The sequence below is a fragment of the Poeciliopsis prolifica genome, unplaced genomic scaffold (assembly GCF_027474105.1).
Source record: "Poeciliopsis prolifica strain line A6 unplaced genomic scaffold, Auburn_PproV2 SCAFFOLD044, whole genome shotgun sequence".
NCBI classification, from domain to species: Eukaryota; Metazoa; Chordata; class Actinopteri; order Cyprinodontiformes; family Poeciliidae; genus Poeciliopsis; species Poeciliopsis prolifica.
The window spans coordinates 3100304-3115299 of record NW_026562419.1 but is presented as its reverse complement, the minus strand read 5'-3'; the positions used below and the strand labels follow the sequence as shown (position 1 = coordinate 3115299).

At 44.5% G+C, this 14996-nt stretch overlaps 1 protein-coding gene and 1 pseudogene across 3 annotated transcripts; one reads left to right on the top strand and one right to left on the bottom strand.

Moving 5' to 3' along the window:
- Positions 1-447: 447 nt before the first annotated feature.
- On the bottom strand, positions 448-11126 carry LOC129376668 (phosphatidylcholine:ceramide cholinephosphotransferase 2-like). Of its 3 annotated transcripts, XM_055056258.1 has the most exons (7): positions 10915-11126; positions 3465-4127; positions 3180-3297; positions 3044-3101; positions 2830-2925; positions 2514-2680; positions 448-1061 (listed from the first exon to the last, which is right to left on the bottom strand). In XM_055056258.1, exons 2-7 carry the CDS (start codon positions 3974-3976, stop codon positions 894-896), a joined length of 1119 nt encoding a protein of 372 aa, XP_054912233.1. In that variant the 5' UTR covers positions 3977-4127; positions 10915-11126; the 3' UTR covers positions 448-893. The 3 variants fall into 3 exon arrangements, with proteins under 3 accessions (XP_054912233.1, XP_054912231.1, XP_054912232.1); XM_055056256.1 differs by lacking the exon at positions 448-1061 and having other exon boundaries at positions 2283-2680; XM_055056257.1 differs by lacking the exons at positions 448-1061; positions 10915-11126 and adding an exon at positions 7648-7755 and having other exon boundaries at positions 2283-2680.
- On the top strand, positions 9224-14988 carry LOC129376670 (aminoacyl tRNA synthase complex-interacting multifunctional protein 1-like; annotated as a pseudogene).
- Positions 14989-14996: the final 8 nt, after the last annotated feature.

The following is a 14996-nucleotide window of genomic DNA, read 5'->3' as shown; positions in this document are numbered from 1 at the left end:
AAAAATGCTCGCAGCGGACAGCATGAAGCCAAATAAATTAGCGCGTCACTTAAATACGTTACATCCCAATCACGCCGATAAGCCGCTAGAGTTTTTTCAGCGAAAAAAATGTTAATAAGGAAAAAATGTTATGCAGAGATGGATAGTCACGGTGGGAGTGGGGGGCGCGAATAGTTTTCTTCTTGCTAGGGGCGTAACGGAAAATAAATGAGAAGCACTGCATTAGAGGAAGTTTGGGTTTAATACGTTGTTGCATATTTGTTTCCTCCTCAAACAAAATCATGTCAAAGGCCACAAAGGGCCCCCAAACCACACTTTGAACACCTCTGCTCTATAACCCGGGGCGTCTTAAAATGAAGGATGGAACAGAAGAGTGGCCTAGTCAAAGTACAGGCCTCTGATGAGGAAGCAGCAATAAATAAAATCATTTGAAACTGATTTTTGGTTTTTATTCATGTTCTTTGATGAACTGAAACATTTAAAGATCCAGAACTAGAAACGCTGTGAGTTAGGGGGTGAATACTTCCCCAAGGCATCGTTAAAGTCCAACAGAACCGAGCTCAGAACCGAGCCCAGAGAACAGCAGAAACATTGAACGATGAGGTGAAACTTTCTCTGTAGAGTCCGACTGAAAAGTTCAGCCAGCAGCATCGTCTCAGAGCTTCGACCAGAGAAGAACCGCTCAGACCGCCCGGCCCGGAAAGGTCCGTTGGGGTTCAACACGCACTCTGCAGGAGCAGAACTCAAAACGTCTTTCTGCTCCTCGGCTTCAACATCCAGAACAAGTTGGACCAGCAGCCTGGAACACGAACACCTCCAGCTGCTGAGCAGAGCGGTACCAAGTGGGTTCTACGGTCCGGGTCCCGGTGGGCCCCGCCCGCCCTGTCCGGTCCTCACTCGTCCCGCTCGACGCCCATCGTGTGGTACCTCTCTTTGCAGGAGGACAGCAGGGCCCGCGGCGACAGGAACACGACCGGAACCGTCGTCCGGACGTTCCTCTCCAGGAAGTTGAAGACCGGGTTCCACCAGACCCGGTTCAGGCAGCTGGTGGAGGCGCGATCCTGGACGGCGCCACAAACAAACCAGTCAGAACAGACGGCGACAAACAGCAGCTGCAGCTAACAGCTACATCAGCCGAGCTAATGCTGCTAACAGTGAGTTAGTCAGAGCAGAGAGTCAAACAACGACTTATAAAGATTGTTGTCACAGCAACTTGAGGCAGTTAGTTACGGTGCCTACCAAGATGGCTGCCGGCTACAAAGTCCCTGGAAGTGTTTCTACAGAAACAGGTTTTAGAAAAGTCAAGAAAAAGAATCGAAAACGTCACAGCAGTTTGGAGAAATGAGTGGAAACCCAAACCGAAAACAGAAAGCTAAGAATGTTTTAAAGTGGAAACGTTTGAGTCACAGACATGAAGAAGAATAAACGCTACATTCAAAAACCATCTGATTCCACCATGAATCCAGCAGAGGGCGCCGCAGCATGAAGACCTCAACCTTTCTACATTTTGCTACAAAATGAAAGCATTTTATTTGTATTTAATGTAACAGAGCAAGAGACGATCACATGATGCTTCAACCCAATGAACAAGTGAATATCGGCGACGGTTTGGTGACTCAACATTCAGACGTTTCACTTCGTTTTACATTTTTAAGACATTGTGTGACATGCTGTCAATGAGGAGATGAAGTTCCCATGATGCTTTGCAGATTGCTCCACTTTACCTTTAATTATGTTCTGTTTAACTGGGTTCAGACAGAAACTGGAGTTTTTAATGTACTTTCAGTTGTTCCGGTCCGGTTCATTGGACCGGACCGCTCCGACTGCGATGGAGCCTTTTGACAGAAATAAGTAAAGAAACTTTTGTTGTTTATAAAAAAAACTTTTGTTGTTTATGTAAATCATCCAGGAAGTGTCCTGGTTAATTCAAGTTAGAGATGCGAGTTCAAACACAAAGTTAGATTTATGACGTTAACTGAAAAGTTTCTCACCCAAAAATTAATGGAAACTAAAACTTTTTAGGGGCATTGAGTAGAAAAATGATACGCAGCTTTAACAAAATAAATCTGAACACCTCAGACCAGAGCATGGTGGTGGCAGCATCATGCTGATGTTTTTCTTCAGCAGGGAGACGTGGACTGGTCAGAGTCAAAGTCCAGACCTGAGTCCCGCTTTGACCCAACGGTCCCGCTCTGACCCAACGGTCCCACTTTAACCCGACGGTCCCGCTCTGACCCAACGGTCCCACTTTAACCCGACGGTCGCGCTCTGACCCAACGGTCCGCTTTAACCCGACGGTCCCGCTCTGACCCAACGGTCCCACTTTAACCCGACGGTCCCGCTCTGACCCAACGGTCCCGCTTTAACCCAACGGTCCCGCTCTGACCCAACGGTCCCGCTCTGACCCAACGGTCCCGCTTTGACCCAACGGTCCCGCTTTGACCCAACGGTCCCGCTTTAAACCCACGGTCCCGCTCTGACCCAATGGTTCTGCTGTGACTTATTGGACTCACGTGATTGTTGGCCATGGTGTGGTACCACCAGAAGGTCCTGGTGGTGATGTAGTAGGCGATGACCACGTCGATGCTGTAGTGCTCGTGTCCCACCAGGATGCAAACGACCCCGGAGGCGCTGAGGACCCAGCAGGCCCAGCGGTACCACCACATCCAGCGGGGCGAGTCTGTAGAACAAACCTCAGGTGAGAACAGGAAGGATCTGCCTTCAGTCGGCTAAAGACTTGATTTTAAAAGTTGGTGTTTAAGGAGGTTTATTGTTAAAGTTTGTGTGAAAAGCTGCTGAAGCTCATCTGAAGCTTTGCTGTGGACTCACATTCCTGAATGAAGAGGTAGGACAGCGTCAGCATGACGGTGTGGCCGCTGTACAGGTAGTCTCCACACATGAGGTGAGAACCGGTCAGAGACAAACCTGGAAGAGAAAGTTTGATGAGCTTTTGATCAGATAATCTGATCGACTCTGTAGGATCAGCTGTCAGCCAATCAGAACCCAGGGTGTGATAATCGATAAGCCGTTAGCGTAGCGTTACCTCCTCCTGAAATGAGCCGGAGGATCCTCCATATTTTCCCCATTGAGTCGTTGTAAAGCTGCAGAGAAACAATCGATTATTGGCTCCAGCAAACGAACTGAGGATGAGGAGGAGAAGAAGTCGAGTTTCCACCGACCTTCGGGGCGCAGACCATGTGCTTCCCCGGCGCCGGCAGCGTGGTGATGTACATGGTGAGGCAGCGGTACATGTAGAGAGTCCCGATGAGGAAGAAACACCGCCGGCCCACGATGGCTCTGCAGACACAGAACCGATCAGTAAGTGAAATATCAATGCTGTAAATACGTCATTTGCTCCTACAGCCATTATTATCACTCACAGTGGATGAAGGTAATGTAAAGGCAGGTCCTATATTACTACTATTAATGATATTACTAATGGATGTATCAGTCAGCGGTCGTACTTGTGTTTGAGCAGCAGCCACTGGACGAGCCAGAGCCCGACCAGGATCAGCCCGTTGGTCTCGGTGATGGTGAAGGCCCAGGGGACCCGGTCCACATAGTCGAAGAACTTGTCCGGCAGCGGCGGGCTGACCGACTTGTCCGGCACTCTCTCATGGACGACGGTGATGACGACGGTGGTGAAGATGAGGTTGAAGAAGGCGTAGAGGAAGGCCACGCCGGTCTTCCACCACTCGCTGGGCAGGCTGTCGGCGGGCTCCGCCTCGCCGCAGATCTTCTCGTAGTCGCAGCGTCTCTTCAGCTTGTTGTTCAGAGACTCGATCAGCATCAGGCTGCACAGCCCGCCGCGCCCGTCGTGGTCGTCTGGGAGGGGCGGCGGCGTGGCGGCGTGGCGGGTGGGGTTACCGTTGGCAACCCTCTGTGGATGAATCTGTGTGGGGGAGTTTGATGATGTCACGTTGGTCTCCACGGGGATCCGGACTTCCTCCTCCTCGATCAGCTCCGAAGCGGCCATGGACTAGACTTTATCAGCCAATCAGAGTCCTTCCAGTCAGTCTGTTAACCAATAACAGGCCCGATTGATTATCGGGTCTGGCGCAGGTGTTTGGTGTCTGAGGTCACAGGTCAGGCAGAACCAGATCAGGTGAGTCTCAATCAGCAGAAACCTGAGAAACAAACATTTAATTCACATTTAGAGGGAAACGTTCAGTTTCTCTGAGGTTGCCACTCCTCAAAACAGGAAAGACAGTCTGGCATTAAACCGTCTACACAAGCTGTTAAAATCCACATTTATAGATTATTTTCCACTCAATCTGACATCGATGCAAGCAAAACTCACAGACGCTGCGTTTAGCGGTAAACAGAGTCTTCCTGCAGGCCGGAGTCCAAAGTTTAACCTTCAGGAATTTAAGAACCTGCAGCTGGATCTGATCTGAGGTAAAACGTTTCAAACAAGGCTCAGCTGAGATAACACGTATCAGGACGATAAGGAGATGAAGGCCTGTCTTTATAAACTAGCCAATCATTTCCACAGGAAGGTCTGAACTCTTCAGGATCAGATGATTCATTCTGAGTCATCTTCAGTCGCCCGACAGGTCATCAACCTTTCCCACACACACCCATTGTGTGTGTTTACATTAATATTTACATCGTGTCCAGATTTAAACATTTATTACAGAAACTCTGATCTGATGACAAACTGTGTTTCTGTGTGCAGTTTCTGCAGGTTTTCATGTATTTTTCTCCCCAGACTCTGAGCTGGAAGCGGTTTGACCTCAGGTAACCTCAGGGAGACACTCCCTCCACCGACACGTCCTGAGAACCAGTCTGAGAACCAGTCTGGTCACATCCACCGGAGGAAGAGGAGGAGTTTCTTCAGCTTCGGTATCGGCCCGATGACAAAGCCCAGCTGAAGTCCTTTTATTTGCTTTCTGTTTGTGGAGCTTCAGACATTTGAGTATCATAAATATTTTCTATCGCACAGATGAAACTGCAGGAGGAGGAATGTTTCCGTTTGGACCAACAACTGCAGCGTAAATGATTTAACTTGCAAAGAGCTGAAGGGTCTCCACAGGACGCAGCAGCTTGTTCCATATGACAGAAACACTTTGTGGTCAAATTAGGTAAAAATGGAGCCGTTTAGCTGCTCCAGCTGTCAGACATGGTGGTGGCAGCGTCATGCTGTGGAGATGTTTAGTCACCAGTGGTTCTCTCTGATTGCACAATTTCAATTCTTCAAAATAAGCATAAATCAACCGCTGGGTGGCCGACATGAAAGAGACTTTGTCACTATATTTAATGACTTTTCAGAACCTGCAGCAACTTTTTTCTGTCATGGGCACCAACCACGATCCCATCGTCAGAACCAGCAGCAACATTCAACTGCAGTGGCAAATATTGAGGAATTAAACTTTTTATTTTCACAGAAACATAATAATAGAACCTAAAGAACCATTTAATACAGCTTATGGTTTTAGTTATTCCTTACAGACCAGAGTCTGAACCATGTGAGCGACATGCTGTTACATCAGAACAGAGATGGAACCAGTTACCATGAGGAACCAGTTACCATGAGGCTTCGGACTTAAAGTGCATTTAAAAATCAAGATCTACACCAGGAGCTCCACCAGTTTAAATGAGCCAGTTATAGAATCAGATCTTTCACCAGAACCATGAACATGTTCTGATGAGTCCATGTTCTGATCGGCTCTATAAAGATCCTGAAATCGGTTCTCATTGACGTGATCATCGTTGCATCATTTTGTTTCTGAACTCGGCACCGGGCCGGGTCGAACCGTTTCTGCAGAACCCAGTCCGAAGTGTTGTCTGATTGGTCAGAAGTTTGTTTCTGAGTTTCAGGCTCAGACAGAAATGTTGATATTTCTCTTTAATCCGCTTCCACTATCCGGTTTCTGTAAGGAGACAGAAACTTTTGTCTGACGCCAGGAGGAATTATGTAAACTTTTATGATTCTTCACTGAATAACTCTTATAAAAACATGACTGGTGAATGGTTAACAAGTCCTGGATGGAAACTGTAATGTTGTTGTTCACAGATTAGGGTGTTTTTGTATGGAGGTGAGTCTAAATGCAAACATGCAGGAGCCACAGATAAAGTATGTGGAGCCTGGAGGGACCCATCCGGAGCAAAGGGTTTTCTATGGGCAGCTGCAGACAGAGCTGGATCAGGGAGGCTGCAGGAGAGGGTCCCATGCAGCCTGCTGCAGGAGAGGGTCCCATGCAGCCTGCTGCAGGAGAGGGTCCCATGCAGCCTGCTGCAGGAGAGGGTCCCATGCAGCCTGCTGCATCCTGCAGGAGAGGGTCCCATGCAGCCTGCTGCATCCTGCAGGAGAGGGTCCCATGCAGCCTGCTGCATCCTGCAGGAGAGGGTCCCATGCAGCCTGCTGCATCCTGCAGGAGAGGGTCCCATGCAGCCTGCTGCAGGAGAGGGTCCCATGCAGCCTGCTGCATCCTGCAGGAGAGGGTCCCATGCAGCCTGCTGCATCCTGCAGGAGAGGGTCCCATGCAGCCTGCTGCAGGAGAGGGTCCCATGCAGCCTGCTGCAGGAGAGGGTCCCATGCAGCCTGCTGCAGGAGAGGGTCCCATGCAGCCTGCTGCAGGAGAGGGTCCCATGCAGCCTGCTGCAGGAGAGGGTCCCATGCAGCCTGCTGCAGGAGCGAGTCCCTCTGCTTCAGGTTATGCTGCAGGTTCTCTGACATCTCTCTCTGGTTTTAGCATTTCTTCTTCACTGACTCACTTGTACTTGTGCATCAGGACAGGTGTGTTCAGGAATTTAAGAAAAGCTCGTTTTAGACACAATGTGTCTGTTAAATGCCTTCTCCGCCCGCTGACTACCAGGAGCCCCTGAGACTCCCAGGAGCCCCTGAGACTCCCAGGAGCCCATGCATGGTGTTTACATGTGAGCTTCAAGCTAAAACCTGTGACTGCCAACTCATCCAAAGGGATTAAGGAAACCATCCCTGGTTGATCATGTGTCACAGAAAAAGTAAACTCACCAAGGCCAGGCCTAAAATCTGTTTCCAGACGGTTTAACTGTCTGGATGTTACAGATCGAGACTTTAACAGGAAGTTGTTGTCTATTCCTGCTGCTGTTTGGACCCGTTAAACCTGCAGAAAGTCTCTTCTGAACAGACTTTCTGTGCGGCTCCTGGCAGCATTCTGTTTACAGAGGATCGGGGAATTTGGCCTAATGAAGTTAGAAACTCGGGAATTCAATTTCCACAGATTAGAGCTGATTCATCAACACGATGCGGGCGAGGAGGAGCAACAGCCTGAACGGATGTGATATTCTGCCGGACAGATTATCAGTCAGATTATAAACTGTGAAACACAGACTGGGCTTTGCTGCATGATGCAGCAGCGTCTCCTGCTCTCTACCGATAAATAAAACAATGTTTTTCAAGCTCAAACTAAACAGTCTCAGACTTCTTTATAAACTGTCTCCAAATCAACGGATCAATCGCTCGAAAACTTAAAACTGATTTTTAAAGTGACTTTAACTTCGTGGGATTTTCTGAGTTTCCTTCATTTTGAAAATACGACATGAAGCTGAATCCAGGAAAACACCTGTCGACCACGAAACGTGACTTTGGAGGTTTCCAAACTAACAACGTCTAGAATAATGTGGGTTTTCTTCTTGTTATAATGCAGGCAGAGATGTACTCACCGCTTTCTGGAACACTTCTTCTCGGAAACGTGTACCTTTCTCCCGGTTTCCCCTCCTTTTCTCAGGGGTCCGCGGGGAAGGAGGAGCCCCTCCCCTCCCCTGTCCTCCCCTTCCCGCCCCTCCCAGCAGCGCCCCGCCCCCGCGGCTCGTGCCTGGCGCTCTTCCATGTTTAGACTCCAAATATGGTTCGCTTCCTTCGGCTCCCAGGAAGCGCGCTCTCTCTCTCTGACGCACTTCTGCGCATGACTCACCTCAGCTCGGTTTCACTCGGGATTTTCCGGAGAAAGCGGAGAACTACCTGAAGCTAGCAGCGAAGTTCCGGCAAATAAATGTAAAAATTATTTGTTAAACTTGAATTTCATGGTTCATCAGATGATTTAATATATTTTTTAATTATTCTGTTTTTATATGTATTAAATTATAGAGTTAGAAATATGCACATCTTCAGGTAAATGCTTATTACTCAAGAGTAAAAAAGTAAAAATGACTTAAGTTGAGTCACCAACAGATCTGAACATCTGATGTTAAAAATGATGTCATCCGATTATGTGCAACTTCAGGTATTTTAAACACAAATATGAAAAAAAATACAAATAATGACCATAATCACAAAATAACACATTTAGACTGAAAAAACACTTTTGTAAATCAATTTCTTTCAGTATGTCAGAACAGGTTGGAGTCAGGGATGTATGGGTTACTGTACCTTCTTGATCTTTAAATGACACAACAGCAGATTTAAAGTAAGACTGGAACAAAGCTTATGAACAACAAGAGGTGCAGTTTTTTAACTGTGAAATAGCATTTCATCACCTGGTTCACTGAAAACAAAGCAGAAACAAATCGTAGATTTGAACCAGGCTCTGACTGATGAGTGAAATCAAATTCAGACACACAAGAGGTTCCCTAGATGTTCAAAAATATAATAAAATAAAACTTTGTTGAATTTATAGCTCTGATCTGAAGAGTCACTGGTTCTTCACCAACCCTGACCCAAAGTCCAACATGCCGTTTCACTGCGGTAAGTTTGCAGTTAAATCAAACAAACATATGCAAAACGTGCTGTAAAACATGCTACAACACTGTTGGAGGCCAACATGCAAAATGTGTCGCTGATGTAGGTCAGCTGAGTCAGAATCATCACACTAAATACATAAGTTAAACTAAATCTAAATTAAAACTGGAGCACAAATCTCCAAATCCAAAGACTTCCTCATCTCCACCTGCTCACTCTGTTGTCCTCTGATTAGTTTGGGGCTTGTAGTTTGCCCAATTCACCACCAGGTGGCGCTAATTGTTCATTAAATCAAAGCAACCACAGTTCAAGCATTCATGTCCTGCTGACCTTGCCTAAAAGAGATCAAGAAAAATTTACATTCATTAGCAAAGAAAACTGATTATTAGTGACTTATGTCATTGAAATCTCAGAAAAATACTTTCATTTCAGATTTTATTGGAATTTTATGGAACAGACAAAAATGAAAATAAAGTTTTTATTTATAGAAGGAATGTTCTATAATAAAAGTTGAAATCTGATCTCATTTTTGTGGTTTTATTGACTAAATGTGAACAGGTCCAGGGGAGTGAAGACTTTTGCAAGGCGCCGTTCATCACGCAGTTTGTTTTCACTCTGCTCAATAAAATACGCTGGATATCAAAACGTAAGCCTCTGATTCTCCTGTGGTTAAAAGTGGAAGTGTGTGACCTTTGACCTCTGGCCACAGACAGCGCTGATGGGGGCAGACAGCTGACAGAAGGCAGAGCGGAGGCGAAACCCCTCCAGTCCGGGCGCGTTCTGCAGCGGAGCCAGCCGAGCGTCAACATGGACAACATGGAGAACCTGTTCAAGCCCAGGTACCAAACGGCTTCCTTTACCAACACAAACCAAACGCTTCTCACATGAGGCTGCTCTGTTCACTCCCAAAGATGAACTTTATCTTAAAAAGCAGCACTAGTTTACCTTTGGTTTTCAGATTAAAGTAGAAACATTTTGGTCAACAGACCTGAGTGTTTCACTGAAACTTTAGTCATTTTTGGAGTTTTTATCCTCGTCTTCATCTTCCCCGGCTATTTATCAGTCTGAGTCTGTTGTCAGTATAGTTACTGTACTTTCATGTGAGTGAGCTCCACTAGCTCCAGGTATTTTTAGCATCCAGCATGTTGCAGCTGTTGTGTCTCTGCATGTCAGGAGCTCTGACTGGGTTTGTTCAGGAACAGGAACGGTTCCCACAGGATAAAAACTCACATCTACAGCATCAGCAGCAGCCGAAATTAAAACAATATTCTTTTTAATCACCAACTACAATAGTGTCTGTTAATTTGAAATGTTAATGAACAACAAACATGCATGTTACAGAAGTAAAGGAGAGGTTTTGGCTTCTCAGGGGAATACCTGCATGCTGTTATGCAGAATTATTACACATTTATTATTACACGAGTAAAATTATTTTTCTATTTTCATCTGTTTAGGTGAAAATGATCACCAGCTCAAAACTCCCCAATACACATTAAAAACAGACCTTGAATAGGACTGTTTTATATCAGTTAATATTGTTAATTATTGATCAGTTTTTTACTTTAAATATCCCAAATACTAACAGACTGGTGAAGAGACCTTTACTGTTTTATCCCCAGTTTTCTCTCCAAGCACACAGCAGTGTTTTAATCTTTTTACAGTTATGAGGCACAAACCTGAAACTGCTGCTGCTTTCCTCAGCAGCTTGTTGCTAGGTAACCAAAGAACGAGTGCGTTGCTAAGCAACCAGAGTGCCAGATTGAGCTTTGCTTCGCTAGTAGCATCCTCTTTTACATCTCCCAGAAGGCTGTGCGGTTGTGGATCGGAGTTTAATGAATATTCTATCAGACCTATTATGTATTGATATGTATATATGTTGTTATTGATTCATTGTTAAATCTACTTTTGGGCTCAAGCTGCCCAATAGTTATGAGTTCATTGTTCAGGTCCAGCAGGTTGACTTCACACAAAAACATAAATCATAATAAACGCAACTGCGAAACAGGTGTGAGACAAATTCATGCTAATTTCACAAGGTCAAATCTGAAAAACGTAAAACCACCGGAAGTTCGGGCACAGCGCGCGCTGCGCGTCCAAACGGTTTGCGCTTTGCTTGTTCTTTCTATACATATTTTAAATAATTGGAAAGCCAAAGCTCTTAATTCTAGCAGATTATAGAGACACAGCTCTAACTGTCGACAGTGAAACTGTTTGTCAAACAACCGAGAAATGCTGAATAACGTCCAACTCACCGGCCGAAGTCTCCATCACTGCCGGAAAATCTCCATCTAAAACCGCTTTTTACGTCCACAGCGGTCCAGTTAACCTAATCCCGGGAAGTTTGTTAATCCACAGCGAGTCTGACGTCCACAGTCTAACATAATCTACCGCTGAAACCAATCAAAATTCCTTTCATATCAACCTTTCTCTCAAACGCTGAACTAGTTTCCGTTAGCATGCTAACTTTGTCGCTTGGAGGATATGGCAGGCCGATTTAACATAAAATCAGTTTCACCAACATTCAGTCATCTGAAACTGGTTTGATTTGGTGTATTTGTAAATTAAGATAGCTCTAATTACATCCTCACTAATATAAATGACATCGGATTTACCATTAATTTGTGTGGAAGCTTTAATTCAAGATATCTGCAATTAATTACTGAAATTTATTTTTCAGATATCAACAATTAAGGGATGACTAGTCAAAGTAAAGTTACAATGTCTCACTTTTTATCAGGACCTATATAATTTGATACTACAATCTTGACTAACAAAATTCTCCAAATTAATTCCCAATATTGTTAATTAAGCAGCTTTTCTGTGAGAAATATCTGGAATGAAATGTCAGACTTGCCTGACATCACTGATATCACAGATATTTGTGTTCTGTCTCGTCAAAGTGTCACAGATCGATTAATCATTTTGACATATCAATAAAATAATGGAATGTAGAAAAATGTAAAAAGATTTTTGCTCCATATTTAGTTTGTTGATGGGTTGGCAGCAGTCTGAGCTTCTCAAGGCCTTTTTTAAGTTCATTTGTCTTTGTTGGAGGCGAATAAATAGGACATTTTTTGGCCATTTTCTGAAGCAAACTACGAAGTTTTACATTCTCTGCATGAGTTCTTCTGACATTGTGTCATTTTGTGATCATTTCATGCAGGAAGCTCCTGCACTCATCCATGATTTAATCAAAACAAACGTTCCTGGTCCGGTAGCTCTGACCTTTAGCTGCGCGGCGTCCTGAGGCAGGCAGCTCAGATCTCATCTAAACATAAACATCACATCTGAGCGTCTGTGACCTCATCGTCTCATTTGAATAATGATGTTTCTGTTTAACCAAACTAACTGATGACATCTGAGCCTGGAGAAAAAGAGCATTTTAAATAGACAGCTTTACTTTCATGTAACCCAAAAATAATCTTTTTGTTTAAATATATTTATTTTAAAATAAATTGATAAACATTTCAACCACTTCTTCACATAACAGTTTATTTCTTCAAGAGGGAAACGATTAATAATAATAATAATGCACCAAACTAAAAATTGTTGCTAATATTTCAGATTGGCAGAAAAACTTTGACCTCTGACCTCTGTCAGCACAAGCTTTGTTTATTTGACGGGTTTTTGTTGCTTTTTATTTTTTCAGCCTGGCAGCAGCTCTGAAGAAACTGGACCCGGATGATGGAGAGCAGATCATGGAGTACTTTAAAACCCACGCGCTGCTGAGCAGAGAAAAAGCCTGTAAGACAAACCCTGAGAGTTAATGACATCAGAGGTCAGAGGTCAGCTCAGCGTTTCCATCCACACATCATGATGTGATGTGTGATGATATTTTTAGGCTTTTAAAGCCGTTCAGGTTGCGCAGAACCTTACTGTTCATGGAAACCAGTTTGGTTCTGGTTCTGTTGGGACAGACGGGTCCAAACATGTTGGCTCCAGATGTTGAAGAGTTTCTGGTGACATATCAGGCGTCACCAGATATGTTTGGTGATTATTCACCAACTAAACAGTTTGAATAAAATTATTTACATTTTAATTGAATTTCTCACTTGACAAGAAAAAAAGTGCCTTTAGTCTGATGATGACCAGAAACATTGAAAAAAATAAAATCAGAAGAAACATGTAATGAGTGAAATATATTTCCCACACAGCGCCACCTTGTGGATGGCATGATATTGTGTGTGTTGCAGTGCTGCAGGCGTCGGTCAGAGAGCAGAAGAAGCTGCTGGTTGAAAACGCCAAACTGAAAAAGGACATTGAGCAGCTGAGGGGTCAGCTGCAGGACAAGCAGAAGAGACGCACCGGTACGGACTGAAAGACACGACCAACGATTCAACAGCTTTAACACCTGAACAACATCTTACCTGCACCAGGTCAAACATTTATCCAGGGTTTCTTGAGAAGACGATCTCTCTGGGGACTGAGGAGCCATAAAGTTCTGAAGGAAGTTTTACGGAAATGTTTTTAATCTCTTGGAAACATGACCTTAGATTGTGTTAGACTTGATGACTTGCTAAATTAAAAGTTACTCAGATGCATTCAGTTGTTATCAGTTACTGAGCTCTGGATGAATTATTAAATCTCTTTTTCCTGATTTATCATGTTTTCTTTCTTCCAGCCAAAGAATTGTTCTCTCAGGCTCCGCCCCCTCCAGTGTAAGCCCCGCCCACCCCAACCCTGACCCCACCCGGCCCTCAGGACCAACAGCTGCTGTTCCTTCAAACTGTCCTCCCTCCATTTCCTCTGGTGAGAGCAGAGACCGACCAGGCAGGCGGCGGAGAGGAGAGAGGAAAGGTAACAACCAGACCAAATAAACCCCACAGGAATAAAACCACAGTCACGGTTTATATCCGTCTTTTAGCTCGTCCGGCCTCAGACCCGCTGTCTTTGGGGGCGGAGTCTCACATCGATGCGTCACGCCTGGACCTGCGTGTTGGAAGAATCCTAAGCGTGCAGCGCCACCCGCTGGCGGAAGCCATGAGTGTTCAGGAAGTGGATGTTGGCGAAAACTCTCCGCGGACCGTCGTTAGCAAACTGGGAGCGTCACAAGATCTGGACCAGGTAAACACCAAGAAAACCCAGAAAACATCATCATTATTGCAGGAGTTCTGAATGAAAACTGACTTTTATTGTGACATTTTTAGCTTAATTTTCAAAATTATCAAGTTAAGTTTTTGTAACAAAATTGGACTTTTTCTGAAACCGCTTTCAAAATGACTTAAAATATTTATGTGTATATAATGTCATTTTGATTTTGAAGGGTATTCAAAAAATTAACCTGAACTATCAAAATAATGGAAAATTAAATTCGTTGCACTTTTGCATTTTTTTTCTTGTGACATTTTGAAGTTTGCTCAAAATGTAGTTGGATGGAAACAGCTCATGATTAGCTACGTTTAGCAGAATAAAAAAGCTTTGGTTGAATAGTTCCTACTTTATTAAAATACAAATGTAAAAGATGAACATTTGATGTGAATGATTGGATTTTGTAGGTGTATTTTTAAGCAGTGAAATGTAATTTATGCTGTCAAGTTTCCACTGAAACAAAAAAACTGGAACAAATAAAAACACATAATTAATTATATCTTGAAATCAAAATGTATTTTATTAAGTTTTAAGATGTATTTAATTAATTCCTACATTTATATCAAAGCCTTCCAGATCATGCTAGCAGCTAACCAGAGTCAAGCTAACAGCTAAAGCTAACTCCAAATTAGAGAAAAGCTGACTGACCCAAGAGTCAATAAATAGTATTTACTGTGGTTTTTGTTTTTTATGATTAAATTTCCCCTGGCAGCTGCGCGGCTCTCTTGGAGTGTTTCTATGCAACATGAAGGCCTCTAAAATGAGGGGCGTGGCCTCACATGGCCGCCTTCTCTGTTGCTGCTCTGATGTCATCACTGAGCTGCTGGCGCCACCTTCAGGCTCCGCCCCCGGAGACAGAATCACCTTCCTGAGCTACCCTGGTAACTATGGCGACAGCGTTCAGGTCATGAGGCTGTTAGGTACCAACACTGGGATCCGCCATGTTTGTTTTAGGCGAGCCGGACGGTGAACTTCCTTCCAAGCAGAGGATCTGGGAGCTGCTGCTGCCTGACCTGCAGGTGGACGGTAAAGGTGTGGCCAACTACAAAGGCTGTGGGTTTGAGGTGAAGGGGAAGGGGCTGTGCAGGGCTCCATCTCTCACCAGCTGCACCATCAGATAGAAAACTGCCCCCTTCTGGCTCATGTGTGTAATAACTGCTGGAAGACGTTTCTGCTGTTGTGGCTGCAAATGAACTGACAGAGCAAAGACAAAATACTAAAATAAACAGACAAAAGAATGTTTTTT